General features: G+C 36.9%; 1 protein-coding gene across 1 annotated transcript; it reads left to right on the forward strand.

Moving 5' to 3' along the window:
• Positions 1–1,550: 1,550 nt before the first annotated feature.
• On the forward strand, positions 1,551–5,302 carry LOC110683188 (protein QUIRKY-like). The gene has a single exon (XM_021859536.1). It carries the CDS (start codon positions 2,087–2,089, stop codon positions 5,159–5,161), a length of 3,075 nt encoding a protein of 1,024 aa, XP_021715228.1. The 5' UTR covers positions 1,551–2,086; the 3' UTR covers positions 5,162–5,302.
• The last annotated feature ends 15,948 nt before the right edge of the window (positions 5,303–21,250 follow it).

A 21,250-nucleotide genomic window follows, 5' to 3' on the forward strand; every position in this document is an offset into this window, starting at 1 on the left:
TAAAACTCTAGAATAAGAAGATCTCATAAAAAGATATACAATTGTTTTATCGCAAGTGATATTTGGTGTTAGCTAACAAATAATCTCTTTAAGCAAAGACAAAGCTAACTATGTGAACTCTTTTTTTCTTATACTTTGCTAGTGATACTAACACGTCTTTTACATATAACGGAGTACATGCATTAATCTGATAGATCTTTCATGATTTTTACCAATACGTAATTTCATACTCCGTATATTAATGATCAAACTTAATATCGACATGCGTGCCAATCGTTATTTAATCCTCATCACAAGATAGTATCACTAGAGACGATTTACACGTCCATAGAAGCTAAGCTAAGTGTGAATTGAAAAAGAGTGTCGAGAATTGGATCCAATAAATTAGCTTTATTGAGAAAATAAAAATAAATACTCCCAATACAAGAACATTGAAAGAGATAGGAGGGGACAAAATAACACCAGTCGGTGACACTAAAGTTAGTCATATCTTTGGAAAAAGCTTCGGTATTTACCAATATTATACCAATCTCTACCTCTCTTTTCAATTATCATTATTCAATAGACACTTATTTTTGCATCTTAAAGCTGGCCAAGCCAACCATAAAGTTTTCAAAAGAGATTCTTAATTTCAATAAAGTTGCATTTTACTATTTCCTATTTTAAATATATATATATATATATATATACTTTTTTCATTACTTAATATTGATCTTCATTCGTTACATACAAGTACCTTTTTTTTGGGAGGTTTATCTATTTGATCAGAGGTTTATAATTTATAAGACGTTACTATATGTACCAATGTAAAAATAACTAAATAAGATAAACTCTCCTCATCTCTCAAAATAATAATCTAATTAATTTAATTTACTATCGTATAATTTTTAAACTAGTAATGAATTTTTATGATTGATCGTATCATTATACAACAATAATGTCGAAAAAAGGTGTGTATGCGGAAGAATTTTTAATTTACATACCATTTCAATCTTCAATACGAAAGTATATAATTTCTCATAAATAATAGATCTTTTTGTATTCAATTTAAGATATTTTACCCACTATTGAAGTACTTTTGTATCTATATTGATCAATGTACTACGTATATTTATTTATATTTCCCCACTATATACCAAAAAAATCTATTCATCCTACTAAGTTTCTTAATATACATATCCAACGCGAACAAAAAATTGATTTGAGGCAAATTGAGTATAGTTAGTCCTCATTAGCAATATAATTGATTAAACTGAAATAACACAAGCAACAAACAAAGTTATCATAATGCTACATACTCTGTATAAATTTAGGGAAAATTCAAGTTGATTTCTGAGATAAATCTGTAAATATATCTCCTTTCATAATATATTGTTTTCCTTTTATTTTTTAAATAGTAAAAATAAAATAATAAAGTGACACAAAAATTAATGCATAAAGTTATAAAAGGAGTTAAACTAAAACGTTAATATCAGAGATTAACCTGGGCTCCCTCATAAATTTATATAACGAAAGCAAAAGTTAAAAAGAAAAAAAATGGACTCTCTTTGATTCAGGTACTTGCACATGAAGTTAACTTAAATCTAATTATATTGTCATTTCTCTTAAAAATTGTCATTTTATTAAACCTTCTCTTCTAATTTTTTTTATTCGTTTCTTTTGCTTAGCTTTCATAATTATTTCTCCACTATAAAACTCGCTTCCTCACAATACCACCTTTCCTCTTTTTTTCTTCTTCTTCTTCTTCTTCTTCTTCTTCTTCTTCTTCTTCTTCAATTCCACCTTAATTATCTTGCTAATTAACCACATTTTTTCCTCTTAATATTCACAATTTCAACCTAAAATTATCAAAAATTACTTGCTTCATTTTCATACATCCCTTTCTTTTATTTTCTCCTTTTTATTACTTTGTTCTCCCGTTTCTCTAAGATTCATATTACTTGCTTTTGTTCCCCTCCATTATTACTTTCCCAAATATTATAAATTTTTGTTCAGTTTCCAATCTATTACATCAATGCATTAGTCCAAATTACATAATATTTTCTTCCTTGCCATGCAATAAAATTACACCCTACCAAAAAAAGTTATGGCAACAGTGAGAAAACTAATAGTAGAAATAGTAGACGCAAGAAACCTTCTACCAAAAGACGGTCATGGAACGTCTAGTCCCTACGTCGTCGTCGACTTCTACGGCCAACGAAAGCGTACGAAAACAGTCGTCAAGGACCTCAACCCGAGTTGGAATGAGGCCCTTGAGTTCAACATGGGTGGACCTTCCACCGTGTTTGGAGACACCCTTGAGATCGACGTCTACCACGACAAGAATCATGGCCCTACTCGTAGGCATAACCATTTGGGTCGGGTTAGATTCAGCTCAAGCTCGACTCAGTTCGTTAGGAAAGGTGAGGAGGCATTGATGTATTTTCCTCTAGAGAAGAAGTATCTTTTTAGTTGGATACAAGGTGAGATTGGTTTAAAGATTTATTACTCGGACGAAGCGTCATCACCTCCACCACCATCACCAACACCAACTCCTCCTCCGGTGTCGGAGAGTCCCGCACCGGTGGAAGCTTCTCCTGTAGAGGAGAAGAAAGAAGAGGAGCCACCTGCTGACACGTCAGCAGCTCCGGAATTGGGTGGTGACGTGTCAGCTAAGCAACCTGATGAGGGACCACCATTACCTCCTGCAGAGGAGAAAAAAGCTGAGGATAAAAAAGAGGAGGATGAATTACCACCATTACCTCCGGTAGAACCATTGTCATCGCCAACGAGGGACCCACCACCAGAGATTGAAGTAATGGCGTCGACGGTTTCCAATATGATACCAGAAGTTAAAGTTGCCGAAGACACCGGGATGAAACCGCCGCCATCAATGCCACCGACGCCGGCAATCTCGAGAACGGTGTCGACGGCTTCGTTCGAGAGTATTCCGATCGAACGGTCGACATTTGATCTAGTGGAGAAGATGCATTATCTTTTTGTACGTGTTGTTAAGGCAAGATCACTTCCTACTAATGGCTGTCCAGTAGTGAAGATTGTGGTTTCAAGCAACCGTGTAGTTTCCAAGCCAGCTAGGAAAACTAACTTCTTCGAGTGGGACCAGACGTTCGCTTTTGGGCGCGACTCGCCGGAGTCTTCTGCCATTTTAGAGGTCTCGGTGTGGGACCCACCGAATCCAGGTACGGCGGATCCTACCGAGGGGTTGTCAATGAGGGTGTTCTTAGGAGGGATATGTTTTGATACGACGGAGATTCCGCTGCGGGACCCACCGGATAGTCCGTTGGCCCCGCAGTGGTACCGTCTCGAGGGAGGTGGGGCCAACATGGGTGACTTAATGCTCGCGACGTGGGTAGGTACTCAGGCGGATGAGTCGTTTCCTGAGGCTTGGAAGACTGATACTGCTGGGAATGTGAATTCAAGGGCTAAAGTATACTTGTCTCCAAAGTTGTGGTACTTAAGAGCAACTATTTTGGATGCTCAAGATATCTTGTTTGCACCTAAAGAGTCCATGTTTCAAGTTAAGGCTCAACTTGGGATCCAAATTTTGAAAACGAAGCCGGCGGTTAGCCGTAATGGCTCGCCAGCTTGGAATGAGGACTTGATGTTTGTCGCGGCCGAGCCGTTTGGGGATCAATTGGTCTTAACATTGGAATATCGTGCACCAAAGGGGTCGATTGTTGTTGGGGTTGTTCGAGTGGCTTTGACTACGATTGAGAGGCGGGTGGATGATCGAAATGTGGTGGGTAAGTGGTTCACATTTGATGATCCTAGCGGCGATGAGAAAAAAGCGTATAAAGCAAGAGTTCAATTGAGGTTGTGTTTTGATGGTGGGTATCATGTGATGGAGGAGGCTGCTCATATGTCTAGCGATTACCGCCCTACGGCGAGGCAATTGTGGAAGCCTGCCGTAGGGATGGTAGAGCTTGGGATCATTGGGTGTACGAATCTTCTCCCGGCGAAGGCAGTGAATGGTAAAGGGTCTATTGATGCTTATGCTATAGCTAAGTACGGTCCTAAGTGGGTTCGTACTCGTACCGTGTCTGATTGTTTGGATCCAAAGTGGAATGAGCAGTACACATGGAAAGTCTATGACCCTTGTACGGTACTAACCATCGGAGTGTTTGATAGTTCAGGTGGTTTCGAAAGTGATGAACATTTAGATGTTACACTTCCGGACTCACGAGTTGGGAAGGTTCGTATACGTATCTCCACCCTACATACCGGAAAAGTGTACCGAAATTCATACCCCTTACTTACATTAACACCAATGGGGTTAAAGAAAATGGGTGACATAGAGTTGGCTGTAAGATTTGTAAGAAGCACGCCTAATCTAGATGTGTTACAAGTCTACTCTCAACCATTATTACCTCTAATGCACCACATCAAGCCTCTTGCCCCAGGGCAACAAGAGATGTTAAGAATCGCGGCTGTTAAGATCTTAGCCGTGCATCTATCACGATCTGAGCCACCCCTTCGACAAGAAGTGGTTCGGTATATGCTAGATGCAGACTCCCACACTTTTAGTATGAGAAAAGTTCGAGCCAATTGGTTTAGAATTATTAACTTGGTTGCTGGAGTAATTGATGTTGTCAAATGGATTGAAGATACAAGAACATGGAAAAACCCAACATCTACTGTACTTGTGCACGCGTTACTAGTAATGCTAGTTTGGTTCCCTGACCTCATTATTCCTACATTGGCATTCTATGTCTTTGTAATTGGTGCATGGAACTATAGGTTCCGGTCCCGTGACCCTCTCCCCCATTTCGATCCTAAGATCTCATTGGCCGAAAACATTGATCGTGATGAGCTCGATGAGGAATTCGACATAATGCCAAGCAATAGACCATCGGAGGTTGTTCGTGCACGATACGATAAGCTCCGTACACTAGGTGCACGAGTCCAAACCGTATTGGGTGATTTAGCCACACAAGGGGAACGTATACAAGCACTTGTGACATGGCGCGACCCTCGGGCCACGGGTATATTTGTTGGGTTGTGCTTTGTGGTGGCAATTATATTGTACTTGGTTCCATCAAAGATGGTAGCAATGGCTTCAGGATTCTACTACCTACGCCATCCAATGTTTAGAGATCGCGCTCCTTCGCCGGCCATCAATTTCATTAGGAGGTTGCCCTCAAAAACTGATCGATTATTGTAGTTTACTAGTGAATACATAAACTAAAATTTGTAATCTATGTTGTATAAGTGTAATTTACTTCCTATGTGCATGTTTTAACTTATTGACCTTGTGATTTCAGTTTTTTGATAATTAATTGCAACTACAAATAATTAAATTCCTCTTAATAGACTCCATATTTGTTTCTTTCAACAAAATAAGGCATATAGTCATAAAATTAGTGCTTTAAATTCATACGATTTAATTTGTTTTTGTCTTTCAAATCATTCAATTGCTTGTGTTCAATGAACTGTATTTCTCTATGCTACATTTTTTACTTAAAAAAAAATGCGAATTGCTTAATAAGGAGTAAAATGAAATGGTTAAATTATCATCGACTTTTATTTTAATACTAGGTTAGTTCCCGTGCCACGTACGATAATTTTCAAATTTTTATTTGTGTTTAACAATAATTTGTATCTATCTTTAGTATGACACTGCACAATAATTTGTATTTAATTATAAAATTAAATATTGCCAAAAATAAGAAAAACATTGGACAAAATTTGACTGAAATATATATATTTTTTTGAAGGATCGACTGAAATATATTTATTTTCTTATTATTTCTAATACTTATTAAAATGAAACATGAAATATCATACGAAGTACGGTTAAATGTTGTATTAGAGTAAAAATAAAATGAAAACAATTGTGGCTAACAAAGTTGTATATTGTGATTTTTTTTGTAGCCTAAATTATCTATATCAAATTTGGCAAATGAATATGTCATATTGTCATATAAGTCAATTATTAGAATAATATTTGAAATTTTGATAGTGCAAAAAATATAGAATATTTTTGTGATATTTATTATTAGATATCTTATAGTATAAAATGATATATAAAGATACTTAAAATATTAAGTAATATACGCATTTTCCATAAAAAAAAAATGAATATTGTTTTCGTTTATGGAACTTAAAATCAAGCTACAACATTCCTTTTGGATTTGATACTAATTAAATGTAATCTTTTTATTGGAGATTTTGGAGATGTTATATACAAGGATATAGATAAATAAATAAGATTTAATTTGGTAATAAAAGGAGAAAAAAAAAAATTGAAGGGAAAAGTTTTCACCAGAGTATGACAAGTGTTAAATGTCAATATTCGCTTTTAGTATATGTATATTGATCCTACATTAAGTTTCATGAATCATTTAGTGATATGAATTAACTTTTATTTTAATATCCTATGTTAAGCCTGCGTCGCACCGTTAGCGAGATGGAAGGTTAGACCACATTTTACAAGTCCACAAGATGCTACATCCATGAATCATTTAGTGATATGAGTGACTCCTAAGATTAGGACGATAACGTGCGATTTACCTTAAAAAAATATAGTGTAGGTCCTGTTAATCAATTTATAATACAAATTAAACTAAATACAAAGAAAAATTAGAAATTAAAATATGACGAGATTAAACTCTGTTCTTTGTATAATAGTAGCCCCATATGCATTATGTTGGAAAATGATCTATTCTCTATGGACATATTTTTGTGTGAAACATTGAGTGCGAAAATGGAAAAACTAATAAAGTGAAGGATTAATACCGTTTTTTAATCCCAACTTTCACCAATTTATTTTTATTAATCCCAACTTTGGATTATTCCTCAATAATCTCAACTTCGAGGTGGGTTATCATTCTTCATACCCAAACCGGTAAACAAAAGTCAACAACCTTCTATTGTAGGTTGCTGGACACGTGTCGCCACGTGAGTGGTCCTTAACAGCCCCTCCATTAATGGCAGCCAGCCAGCCACCATCCCCTCCATTTCAGGCGTGTTTGTGGGGTTTTTTCGCCATGGTTACCATCCCAGTCCCTGCGCACCATGGCCACCATCCAAGTCCCCTGCTCCCAGCATCAAATTGCAGCGGCAAGCGCAGCCACATCAACCCCTCACATTGCAGCAACCTTCACCACCATCGCCACCAATTCGCATATCACAGCCACCCTCACTGCTGCAACAACCACGCCACCATAGCCCAGCTCTGCTTCTCACTGCAACAACAACAACCACAACCACGCCACCGTAACCAGGATTGCGTCGTGGTGTTCGCTAGTGGGGGATTGAGCGTGTAGTGTCGGCGAGGAGGGGTTGTTCACCGGAGAGGTTGCGTGTGGTGGTTAAGGGGAAGGGGAGGGGTGCTGCGGTGGGGTGATGGTGAGGGGAGGTAGGTTGATTGGTGGTGGTTGCCATGGCAGCTAATAGCCATGGATGAACAACAAAGGGGAGGAGAGAGAAAATGGGTCTTTTTTTTTAATTTTATCTTAATTAATTTATTTTTATTTTGATAAACCAATTAGCATGCAACACGTGTTAAATAAATGGTTTTAAATTTTTTTTAACCCTTTCTTCAAGTAACCGGTAATCCGGACCAAAGAATGAAAACACACCCTAAAATTGGGATTATTGCAGAATAATTGAAAGTTGAGATTATTTAAAATAAATTGGACAAAGTTGGAATTAAAAAATGGTATTAATCCTAAAATAAACTCTTGCCAATTAAACGTACATATATAGATTGACATGGTAGTTATTAATTTGAAAATAACATATGTGTGTGCCACGTGACTAAGTGCTAAGTCTAACTAAAACACTAGCATAGCCATGACCAAGCCCATATATTATAGGCCCAAAACATTTTAATTGCACATAGCACATACAAGTTAATAAACACATCAAAAGTCATCATTTTCTTTTCATGTGAGAGAATTTTCCTTCTTTTTTTTTTTTTTTTTTTTTTTTTTTTTTTTTCTTTTTCAGAACAGAATTTTCCGACTCTTAAATCCACACCATTGAAGACTACTCATAACAAGTCCAATAAGTTCAAATAATTTCTAATAAAGTTTGATATGTATTTTAATAAGATTCAATATATTTTGTATTATTTTATTTATAGATGTGTTGCGCACCTAATAAAAATATTACTCTCTCCGTTTTTAAATATTTGCTTCATTTCTCTATGCGCGGAGTTTTAGGAGAAATTAGATAAAGTAATAAAATATGGAGGTAATGGGGTTGGTGGAAGAATAAAATTTTGTAAAAAACAAAAGTAGGTGAGAGAATTGGAGGTGAGAGAATGTGAAAGTAATAAAATATGATTTATGTTGGGTGGTACTAGTTGAGAGAAATGAATTAAATATTGTAAAAGCTTTCCAAATAAGGAAATGGAGCAAGTATTTAAAAACGGCCGGAAATGAAAGCGGAGCAAGTATTTAATAATGGAGGGAGTACTTAATAAGACCAACTACTATGTAGTCAGGCAAATAAGGGTCGGGGTCGAAGCCCAAGACATTAACTGATTCAAAGTAATTAAATTGACTTGAATTTAAGCTAAGAAAATAATCAAACAAATATATGAAATTATACAAATCGAAATTCTGGCAACGAATTAATTAGGAATAAATCAATAACTAAAGACATCTAGGAATAAGTATCCCCACTAATACGACTCAACACACTAAAACAATCCCTTTCTCATAATTAAATCAATAAATACTGATGCTCCTTATATAATATTACCAAGAGTTTCTTTCGATCAGCAAGTGACTTCCCTATGCAATCATACCTATTTTCAGGAATCATACTATTAAAGACATTGATAACAACAATACAACGTCATATAAGTCATAGCAAGAACAATTAGCTATTTTCATGCGTAAAAACTCTTAATTTTAATTAGGGCTCTAAAATTAATTAAAAATCAACTTTCGTTACAAACCTAATCACACTCAATAACACTATTTCTAGTTGTTTATTGATAATAAAACCAACTCTAACAAATTAAGAAGAATTATGAATTAATAAAAATGGGAATTAGGAATCAAAATAGCACATCAAAAAGCTAAAGATGGCCACAAGTGGGTTGGCGGGGAGTACGTAATCTGCCACAGGCAAATTGTACCATGCCTTTTCTTGCATGCGAAACATCTCCGTTAGCTAGAAGAATTAACCCGCAATCAAACCGATAATCGAGCAAATCAAGCCCTATTCATATAAAAATAAAAACAAACATACTAAGGAGAGTAATATCGAAATATGAAAAATAATAGCTATAATATAGTAAGAGAATGAAAAAAAAACACTATCAAATATGATCACATATAACATACGTGTATAATATCATGTTATCATCTATAGTGGTCATTTACTCTTTTGCATAATATCGTGTTATTGTCTTTGACATGTATGAATATTTGGGAGAATATTATTTTGGAAAAATTAGAAATAATAATCCCAATTTTCATGAATTTTGCTAGAATAATCCCAATTTTGGATTATTCTAGAATAATCCGAACTTTGGGGGTTCTTCTTTTTCTTTAATCCCAATTACCGGTTACCTGTTGAAAAGGTTAATTTCTTCTTCTTCTTTTTTTTAATAAATGCCACGTGTCAACAGCTAATTAGCCAAAAAAAATTAAAAAAAAATCAAAAATACAGCCCCATTGCCCACCGAAACCCCAACCACCACAATCCCCTCCTGCATCGGAAAACCCACAACCCTCCTCCTGCCGTCCAGTCGCCCCTACTCCTGAAAAACCCCAGCCGTCCTTTGTAATACCCTAGAAATTTCCTTCTTTTAAAATACTCTTTTTACTCTAAATAAAACCCTTTTTAGAAAATAACCAAAATATTAACCCCACCGTGATAACGGCTAAGGCTATTTTTCAAAGTCACACGGCGAAAGTCTAAAATATAAATCGACTTTTCAAAATAAGACTTGAGTTCACAACCTCAAAACAAAAGTAAAACTAAATCGTTCACAAGTTGGAACCAATTCAAACATGCCCCTTTTTAAAACCAACTTAAAAATAAACATAGCAATGTTAGTCCATAATCAATAAATCAATAATCCAAAATATGTAACTAAGAAAGCATAACAAGTAACTCTCTGCACTCATTCCCTTCATATTTTTCATGCTCAAGTACTTGTCACTTTCTCTTTATTTTAACTCTCTACTCACCATATAAATGGGTCATTCTAGGGCCAATCCAAAGGAAAGCCAAACACAACACAAAAGTACGAATCAGCAAAAGCTGAGTACATATGCACCACACTAACATGAATATCTTAGCATCGATAAAAAAAAATAAAACATGCTCGCTATACAATTCACAAGTCAACTTACCTTTAACTCATAACTAACAAAATTAATTATAAAATAATAGCTTTGGATTACACATCGAACGGATTTCCTTCCTTTAAAAATAGCCCATTAAATATGGAGCTTCCAATCAGGGAGCTACCCCAATTGGCACCTACTATGTCACACTTGTGACTAGAGGTGTCCACCGTGCGAGTCGTGCGAGCTGGGTTAGGGTTAGGTGGGTCGCGGGTTGGGATTTCATGACACACGGCACGACACACGTAGGGTAGGGTGGGCCGGGTCGTGGGTTGGGTCGGAGAAGTTGGACACACCAGGGTTAGGTTCGTGGGTTAGACGAGTCGTGGGTGGGTCAAGCTGGGTTTGTGGGTTAGACGGATCGTGGGTGGGTCGAGCTGGGTTTGTGGGTTAGACGGGTCATGGGTGGGTCGAGCTAGGTTCGTGGGTTAGACGGGTCAAGGTGGGTTAGTGAGTTAGGGTGGGTCGAAGGGTGGGTTAGTGGGTTAGGGTCGGGTGGGTTTGTGGGTTAGGTGGGTTAGGGTCGGGTGGGTAAGTGGGTTAGGGTCGGGTGGGTTTGTGGGTTAGGTGGGTTAGGGTCGGGTGGGTTTGTGGGTTAGGGTCGGGTGGGTTCGTGGGTTAGGGTCGGGTGGGTTGTGTGGTGTTTTAATTTTTACAAAATTAACAATTTGATGGCTTGCTCTTAATTAAGATGCCTACGTATCCTTATATTATAAAATAAGGAATCAAAGCCAGCGTAGTTCTTATATTGTACTTCTTTTGAAATTTGGGGGGGGGGGGCTTGGACCTATCTTTAGAAAACTAAAATTTAATTTTGCAATTAAATTGTAATTTTCGAAAAATAAGTTGCCTACGTATCCCGAAAGAATCAAAGCCCACGTAGTTCTTAGCGTACCTGATTTAGACTTTTCTAGCCACCCATGTTTGTTGCATCATCATCCCCGGAAGCTGCATCATCCGTTGACGACTCCAATATCATCACAGGATCATCTTCATCGTCTTCGTCTTCCTTTAAACCTTGAGTTCTTCTTTCAGCTTGATCCCAATCTTTCTTACAAACACAAATTTGAATGCTTTCCGGAGTTAAGCGAGATCTTTTTTCATCTAACACTCTTCTACCTGCACTAAAAGCAGACTCGGAAGCAACAGATGAAGCGGGAACTGCAAGTATATCTTTTGCAATTCTCGCCAATATAGGAAAACTTTTTTTATGTTCTTGCCACCATTTCATAATTTGAAAGTTGTTGTTGGTCTCATGTTGATATGACAAATAATCATTAATAGCAAGTGTTGAAGAAGATGATGATGAGAATGATGTAGATGCTTTGTGTTTTTTTTTTCATAACTTTATCAAGAAAACCAAATCTAGAATCGGAAGTGCTAGTAGTAGTTGGTGTTGCCAAATCAAAACCATAAATAGATGCATAATGATCATAAAGGTCTCCCAAAACAGATTTGCATTTGTTAATATATTCACTAACATCATAATCGATACTTAAACTTGTATAATAAAATTCTAAAAGATTTTCCAAACCTTCAGCTTTGACACCGGGGTCAAGAATAGCAGCAATTCCATAAATGATTGGAAATTCACTAAAATAAGTATGCCACTTACGTTTCATGCTATCAAGAACGGGACGAAGTCCATCAATCTTCATATGCTCTTCGATGGTGTGAACAACTTTAACACACTCAATTATGACTAAATGAACGTTAGGCTCATAAATATAAGAGAAAATATGAGTTGCACTATCAAAAGCATTTAAAACATCACGAACAAAAGAAGCATTAGTCCAATGACTTTCGGTTATTAACTCAGTAGGATCAACACGAGTCTCATTGTAAAGTTGGGTCAAAATATCACGATACTTTATAGCATCACTCAACAACTTGAAAGTAGAATTCCAACGGGTAGGGGTATCAATAGACCATTGTCTTTTCTTAAGACCTCTCTCTTTACACATAGCTATGTACTTTCTTCTAACTGACTGAGTAATCCTAATCCATTTTATAACTGTTCTAATTGGGTTTAGCAATGGTTGCAACTCAGCGAGACCCTCTTGAACAGACAAATTCAAAATATGAGCACAACATCTAACATGCAAGAGACTACCACCCAACAACAAATTCAACTCGGAGTCATTTTTCAAATAGTCAATACACTTTGTGTTTGCAGTTGCATTATCAAGAGACAAAGAAAAAACTTTATTATTCAAGTGAAATTCTTTTAAACAATCCAAAATACGAACTTTGATGTTAAAACCGGTATGCCTTTCTTCCATAGCTTGAAAACATAGTATACGTTTTTGAATAAACCAATCATCATCCACCCAATGAGCAGTAATGCAAAGAAAAGGTTCGCCAAAACTAGAAGTCCATGTATCACTTGTAAAACTAACACGACCATCAAAAGTACGAAATAATTCAATCAAACCACTCCTATACTTATAATAAGAAGTTTGTGTATAACGTCTTAGGGTATTTCGGGGGACACGAGTAAATGCAGGTTGTAATGCAACTTTATTAAAATGCTCAACGTTTGCATTTTCACCGTAACTAAAAGGGTATTCATTAGCAATAACTAAAGTACTCATTTCATCAATCATTCTATCTTTATTATAAATGAAAGGTGTACCTCCGCCGGGTTGGTTCATGTATCCACCCAATTGTGTTTGGACGCCACCCCCCGAAGGACGGGGGCCATTTTCGAACAAGTCGTGTTTATTTTGCAAATGCCGACTCAAGGTTCCGGTTCCATCTCCCGTTTTCCAATTATATGACTTGACATTTGCACCTAGCGCCTTGCAAACTAGGCATGTACACGTGAACCTCTTTGGTTGACCAGGTTGCCATCCCGGGGGTGTGACCTCAACTCGTTCAAAATGTTTCCACACCCAAGAAAAATGTGCTCGACCTCTACTTTCACCGCCACCACCTTTCATAAATCAAATTATTAAAATTAATTTTTAAATGCTATTCATGAAAATAAGCTTTTAAATTTTAAATATTTTAATTATACTTATTTAAACGCATTTTTCATGGTAATTAACTAATTGTAAATCATAGAAAATTGGAAACTAAACTAACTTTATAATCATTAATAATAGTTTTTTTAAATATTCATAACAATAAAAATTTAATTAGAAATTACCTTGAGATGAAGGTTGAGATGTTGGTTGCGATGGAGGTGGCATAGTTGAACTTGATGATTGGTGGGACTCGTGGGAGAAATGTTGTGGTGGAGACGTTTGAATATTTTGCCTATCTCCTAAACCATAATCTCCATATTCATTGACAAATTGGTTTAAATTTTCCGTATTAATTTCATACGAAAAATTTGCACCACCACTCCTTTGGCTACCACTTCGACCACCACTTTGACTCCTTCCCATTCCTCCTCTTGAGCTCATTTTTTTTTTGTATGATTACTAATTATAATATGGAGAAGAACTTTTTTTTTTTAGAATCTTAAGAATACTAATAATAATATTAAGGAGATTTTTTTTAACAAAAATATAACTCTATATAACACTTGAGAATTTGAGAACAATAAGAATTTTTAAGTAAGAGAGAAAGAAAGCTTGAATTTGTGTGGAAATTTGAGTGAAATGGAATTGGTATTTATAGGAAAAATAGAATGGATGATCATACACTTAAAAAACTAGCCGTTAGATACAAAAAACTAGCCGTTTTTTTTTTTAAAATGGATGTTAGGCCGTGCGGGCCGTGCGGGTCGTGCGAATTGTGCGGGCTGTGCGGGCCGTGCGGGTTGTGCGGGCCGTGCGGGTTGTGCCGGCCGTGCGGGTTGGGTGGGTCATGCGTGCGGGTTGGGTGGGTCATGCGTGCGGGTTAGGTGGGTTGGCTCGTGCGGGTTGGGTGGGTCATTCGTGCGGGTGGGCTGTGCGGGCTGGGTTGTGCCAGGTGGGTCGGGTTAGGTGGGTTCACGGGCTAGGTGTGTCGAATTAAATGAGTCAAAACGGGTTGTGCGATTTGGGTCGAATCAAACGGGTTAAACTGAGCTGGGTTGAAATGGGTTGTGTCGAAAATTTTGGACCCACGACACAACCCGGATTAAATCCGAGCTGTGCCGGGCTGTGCCGGATTGAAACCGGGTCGGACCCACGTGACCCACCAGCCGTGCGAGTTAGGGTGGGCTGGGTCCAACCCGGCCCACTGGCCACCTCTACTTGTGACGGAATTTCAGTGCATTAATAATAAAAGAAAGTACAACGTCATGTACCCCTGTAGAAGCTATGGTTAAATATAAAACCCCATAACTCCCCCCATAGGTTCATACTCAAGGTATATACGGTCTAAGAGTTTTGGTGCGTATCCTCTTACACTTTACGTGGTTTACCAATTTAATTTGTGATGACTCCAACCAATCAATCAAGAATAAACATAACCACATTCAATACATACTTCCAATTCATTCTTGAATTAATTAGTGAGCACATACTATTTATTTTAATTAAGGTTCATTGCCTAAATTTGTGCACAAAATTGCACGATTACTACTTTGGTGCATAATATGCACTAATAAACTTCCTTGACTCAAACTCAATTTACATGAGCGAGTAAATAAATAAACTAACTTCTTGACTCAACACAAATAATAAATGGGTGAGAAATAAATTCATAAATCATGCTCAATAATTCTAATTATATCTCTTTTAAACATACATAAGCCTTGCTTATTGAATTCATGCCTCCTTGATACACTACTACAAATCCCTTACTTTTGAGACGCTTTTTTCCATTATTTAAGACACCAAAAAGCGTCGCTATTTTTTTTCTCGACGCTTTATAAAAGCGTCGAGAAAAAGTGAGTCGAGAAATTTGCGACGCTTTTTCTTGTCACCAATCTCGACACTCTTTTATGTCCCAATATTTTGTGACGCTTTTTAATGTCTCATAAAATATACTAACCGTGGAGAATATCGGTATTCAAACCCACCACCAAATTTCTAGACGCTTTTTCCCGTCTATATTGTCGACGTTGTTTTCAGTCGCAAAATAAATTGAGACGCTTTTTAATGTCCAGACAAAAATAGTGGCGGGAAATTTTAAAACTAATTAAAGCAAAATATTTTGACAACAAAAGGCGTCTAGATTTTCTTTTCTTTTATATATATATATACATATATGGTAAGTAATATTGTATTACCAAGAGGGATGCAAAGCAGCCAAAAATCACAAACACCAATGAGCCAAATGAGTTAACACTCAAGACACCAAACCAAAATAAAACTAACCAGCGAAATAAGACAACAAACCAAAATAAAAAGCCAGATAAAAAAAAATAAGCTTAAAAACAGTCGCATACACAACAAAATAACAAAACACCAAAACCAAAATCAGATAAAAAAAAAAGTGGAAAGTTTCCTACAAAACAGCCATATAAGCTACATTAACAAGGTATGTAGCAAATGCAGGGAGGAGTACCCCCAGAATAGACCAAAACCAGCAGCCTAGTAACACAAAGCAACTGAGCACAGGCAACATCAACCAAAAAAAAAAAAAAAAACCGCAGCCCCAAAGCAACTGAGCAGGCAGCATCAACAAAACCAACATCCAGCTAACACAAAACAACTGAGCACAACCAACCTCAACAAAACCAGCATGAAGGCAACATCAACAAAACCAAAAAAAAAAAACAGCAGCCCCAAAGCAACTGAACAGGCAGCATCAACAAAACCAGCATAGCATCCTGCTAACACAAAACAACTGAGCACATGCAACCTCAACAAAACCAACAGCCTGCTAAAACAAAGCAACCGAGCACATGCAGGCAGCATCAACAAAACCAAAAAAAAAAACAGTAGCCCCAAAGTAACTGAGCAGGCAGCATCAACAAAACCATCATCCTGCTAACACAAAGCAAGTGAGCACAGCCAACCTCAACAAAACTAGCAGCCTGCTAACACAAATCAACTGAGCACATGCAAGCAACATCAAAACCAGCAGCCTGCTAACAAAACCATTAGCCCCGGACAGCCAGCACCTAAAGCAGTCACCAAAAGCAAACCAAGCAACCAGAAGTTCAGAGCATAAAAAGCAAGCAAGCATAACAAGTTCAGCAGCATCATCCCTAAGAAGTAGCAATCATAAAACAAAAAATAAAAATTTTCAAATATATATATATATATATATATATATATATATATATATATATATATATATATATCATGTCCAAAATATCATCATTATTATTACATATATCTACTGCTAACTAAATTAAAAAGTTAGATTGAAGCCTACATAAGTTAACTACTAACTAACTATAAACAAATGAAGGTGCATAGTAGGCTAATTTCCATCTTTAGTAGATTTCCCTTGTTCTCCTGTTGCATTCATAACCTTGAAAAAAAAAAAGTATAATATAATATTTAATTGTTAGAAGAAATACAGGGGTAAAAAAAAATTATATGAAGGAATGCAATGACAAGCATATGAAAGGCATCAACGCCTCATAAATCACAAAATATAATATCCGCGGGTTCCATAGGGAACAGGCTCATAAAATCAAACTTATAGGCTATAGCAAGTTAGCAACATATTATTTCACATATGCTTTGTAACAATTCTAGCTCATAATAAGAACCGATAAAATACACCACCAAAAGAAAGAGGGCAAAAAAACGCACCCTCACCACCAAACTACAAAGCCAGCCAACAACATCTAATAGACCAGCAGAAATACACAGATCTGCACCACAACACCAGCAACTGACAGCAATGGACAACAACAAACAACAATGGACAGCAACAGAAACAAGGCAGACAACACAAGAACATATTGACATCTTTAATATATGAAAATGATTGTTGTTCTTAAATTTTATAAGAATAGATAGAAAACTTACCTGTTGGTTGTCACTCCCAAGACTGATTTGGCACAGTTAAGAAGTTCTGTTGAACCCTTTCCATCATTAACTCCACCAACAATTTGAGAAAATTGTCCGATAAGGGTTTTAAGAAGAATATTATTCTCTTGTACTTGGTCTTTTAGCTTTTCATTTTCCTTCTCAAGTACTTCATTTTTTTTGTACAAAGCGGACATTTCTTCTTTCACATTACTATCCATTACCACAGTCCTTTGTTTAATTCTTCTAGACCCATCCTTCCTTAGCAAAGCATGCACCCCGTAAATGTCGCTCTTTCGAACCCCAAGTCCGTAACCTGTAGGACGATCAGGGATCTCTCCACCATGTATGGTCAGCTCAAAGGCTTCATCTTCAAGTTCTTGTTGGGACTTAGAAGGGTTTATCAACCTCAACTGTTCAACTTTAGCTTTCGCATCATCCTATAAAAAACGTTAAATAATAATATAGTAAAAGAACATCATTTCCACATAAAATGACAAGCTATAAAACAAATTTATATCTTTTACCACAAAATCTTCGGTCACTGTGCCTGGAAGAAAATTTCCATCCTTTCCTGTATGAGATTTTATCCAGAGAGCTAATAAGCTCATCTTTTCTCCATGCTCATCTTCCTATATATTATTAATGTAAGAAGCATAAATGAAATTATGAACAAAATAAGTTTCATAATAAATTAGTTAAAAATATATGTTTGTAACGTATGATGGTCATTTATAAGAATGGTTCATACATGGTCAGCTTGTTTGTTCGCAAAACTGTTAGAACCGTATCTATGTAATTGATTTAGGGAGGCCCGTGCTACTTTACCACATGCTGATAATGACTGCACTCATATTCAAAGTCATAATAAAATTATGTAATTTAACTCGAATTAGAAAGCAAGATGTCTGATATCTCAATAGGAAGAAATATACTTACTTTTCCCTTCTCTGAATCCCAATACTTAAGTAGCTTTATCCAATTTTGACTACAGTGCTACACATCTCTTCTAAAGTTTTCTCTTTTGGTTTGTAATAATCCTTCTTAAGATTAAACTTATATTGCCTTCAACTTTTATTAACACGCTTGAGGGCTGCTTTGTTATATAGTTCACCTATGGGAATCACAAAGCGGTCCTTATACATGAAAAACAAGTAACTTCAGTAAGAGTATTTATAGGTTAGTAAAAATAAATAAATTCATGAATGAAAAAGTAGTTTCTTACGAGAAGTAATAAAAAAAAGGTGATACATACTCTCATCTCATTAATTATCTTCTTTTTAAAATGCTCATCAATAGCATGCCAATCCTCTTCTCCAAGTGGACAATACGTCTCTATCTTCGCAATGTTACCAAGGAATCGGATTAAAATATGCCCACCTTTTCGAATGGGTTGGTACAACTCATTAAATTCAACATAGAATCTGACACCGTTATTACTCCAAACATCAATAGGCTGAATAGAACCACTCAAGTATACAACGTTACCATTAGCATCTGCACAAAAGCAAGGGACTTAAAAATTGAATACAGCTGCAAATTGAGGTAAAACTATCAACCAAAAAAAAAAGAATTGAGAATATGTAAAAAAAAATATTCAAAAAGTAAACATACCCACTGTCAAAACCTCTTCTTTGTCATTAAAATCATCTACAGTCATAGGCCAATCAGGATGTGACTTTGATCGTAGAGACTTTACTGGTTTTGAGCTTTTTTTTGTTTCCTCACAATTCTTTTCCTCTGTTTCAATATTAACATCTTCTTTTCTGATTTTCTCATTTGAATTGAGTAACTTTAAGGAGGAGGGCTGATTAGAATTGAAAGAAGATGTAGAAGGATATTTTAGTGACTTTGATGTAATAGAAGGTGGGATGTTAGGTAAGCTCATGGATGAAAGTGTGGGTGGGTTTTCTTTACCAAAACCTGATGGTTCTTCAGCCACCTTCTGAGAACTTAAAGTTGGATCCTTAAGATTGCCAGGTGCGTTTGATGTTGTTGGTACCTTAGGTGAAGGTGCCTTATGTGAGTTGTAAGTTGATGTTGGTGCTTTTTGTGAGCTTGATGTTCCAGTTGGTGGGTTTTTCCATATAGCTCCAACTTTGTTATCTTTCATAGGAATTTGTGCACTTGTTGATGTATTCAAAGATGGAGATACAACCTTTACTTTAGTGGCAGCTGGTGGAGAAAACGGTCCCCATTTAACAGTTGTCGTTGGGACTTGGGACGTTCGCTCATTAGCTTGTTTTTTGGTTGGTTGTGAATCATGTGATGCATCTCCACTCATATATGCACAAGGGGCAGTAGATGCAGCCCTTACTCTTTTTACTCGATAAGTCATACCTACATGACCACATTATAATAGTTAGTAAATGAAGATTGTCAGTAATATATAAAAGAAAGGACTTAACAATTATTCTTTTAAAATTAAGCCATATCACACCAAATCAGGTTTTATATCTGTTAGCTTATTGCCATATATCTTCAAATCCTTATTATAAAATATATACAGAGAATAGATAATTAGAAACCCTCCACCCCCACAACAAACCAAAAAACAAAATAAAAATACATTAAAGAATGTAAGACAGGGGGCAATAATCCTTAAAGCCACAGCTAGGGAAAACACAACCGAGGCTCCATACTGGAACTGGCTGCAGCAACACAACAAACTTAAACATAAAGGTAATAATTGTTAAGTCCCTATTAAGATCTAGGGCACATCAAGCGAGTATGGCTAGAACATAAATCCAAAAGCAAATATCATACTCATATGATCAAATGTATCATGTAAACTAAAGAATCAAATAATACAATGTTATTCTAAAAGCTCTTCATCATCTGGTATATCAAACAAGTCCCTAGGCTTAGTCTTAATAACATGAAGCCATCCATTTTTAATCTCATCTTCAATGTAAAAAACTTGCTTGGCTTGTGATGAGAAAATAAATGGATCGTCATGTAAATTTCGACCAGTGTGCATCAACTTTGAAAAATTGACACAAACACCACCATTTGGGTATGTTTTGACACCTCTATGTACATCAACCCATTCACAACAAAACATTATAGCCCTAAAAGAACCATAATAGTCAAATTCCAATATTTCCTTGAGCTTTCCATAATACTCTTGGCCTTCGGCTTCTACCATGATTCCAGAATTTTGTGTCTTTCGGAATCTCTCACGATCCATAGTATCAAATTTGTAACCATTGATCACCACACTTTTCATCCTTTTTGATTAGGGGATTTTGCTCCTACCAATCGGAATGCGCCACATGGGCCAATCAGGTCATGCCAAGTGTCCCCCAGTTGGAACTGTCAGGGCTTGCCACGTGGCACACACTTATTTGTCCACCTTGGACCTGTTATGTCATGACACGTGGCATACTCCATGCCTAATGGAGAAACCGACCACCCAGGCCCAACTTCCGAGGGAAGCCCAATCGGCCCTAGGTTAACCTAAACCTAGGATTGGCACGTTTCCCAAGGTTATAAATACCTTCCTTAATCCTCATTAAGGGAGAGTACAGAAAAAACACATTAATTTCACACAGAAATAACAGGCTGATCTCGCTAACAAAGCAGATTACCTACATTAAACACTCTCACCTAGAGAGACCCAATCACTTTAATTTCTGCATTAATTACTTCTTAATCAAGTATTAACTTGACCGTTGGAGGCGGAGCTCCCACCACCAGGAGTCTCCGTTGTTTTGCAGGTACAGGCGTCCGGTTCCAGTCTCGGAATTGTAACTCTCCCGCAGGACATCAGAAAACCCCGAAAAATTTGGCGCCGTCTGTGGGGAGAGTACTTCTGAGATGGCATCCAAGTCTGTACCGACTCCTGAAGAGAGGCGTCCCCTAGACGACCCTCAAGTTCAGTCGGACCACGATACTGAGAGTGAATTTGAGGTTGAAGCTCACACAGCTTCAGACGGGACCCTAAGGGCCCGACGTACCCGTCATACCGAAAGGAGGGAACGAGAACATCTTCATACAGGGAGCGAGCCAGCAGGCGCACCGCCTGTTCGGCAACAGCCGACTGATGGGTCTGCTCCCATCACAAGGAACGAA

Source organism: Chenopodium quinoa, unplaced genomic scaffold (assembly GCF_001683475.1).
Source record: "Chenopodium quinoa cultivar QQ74 unplaced genomic scaffold, ASM168347v1, whole genome shotgun sequence".
Taxonomy (NCBI): Eukaryota; Viridiplantae; Streptophyta; class Magnoliopsida; order Caryophyllales; family Amaranthaceae; genus Chenopodium; species Chenopodium quinoa.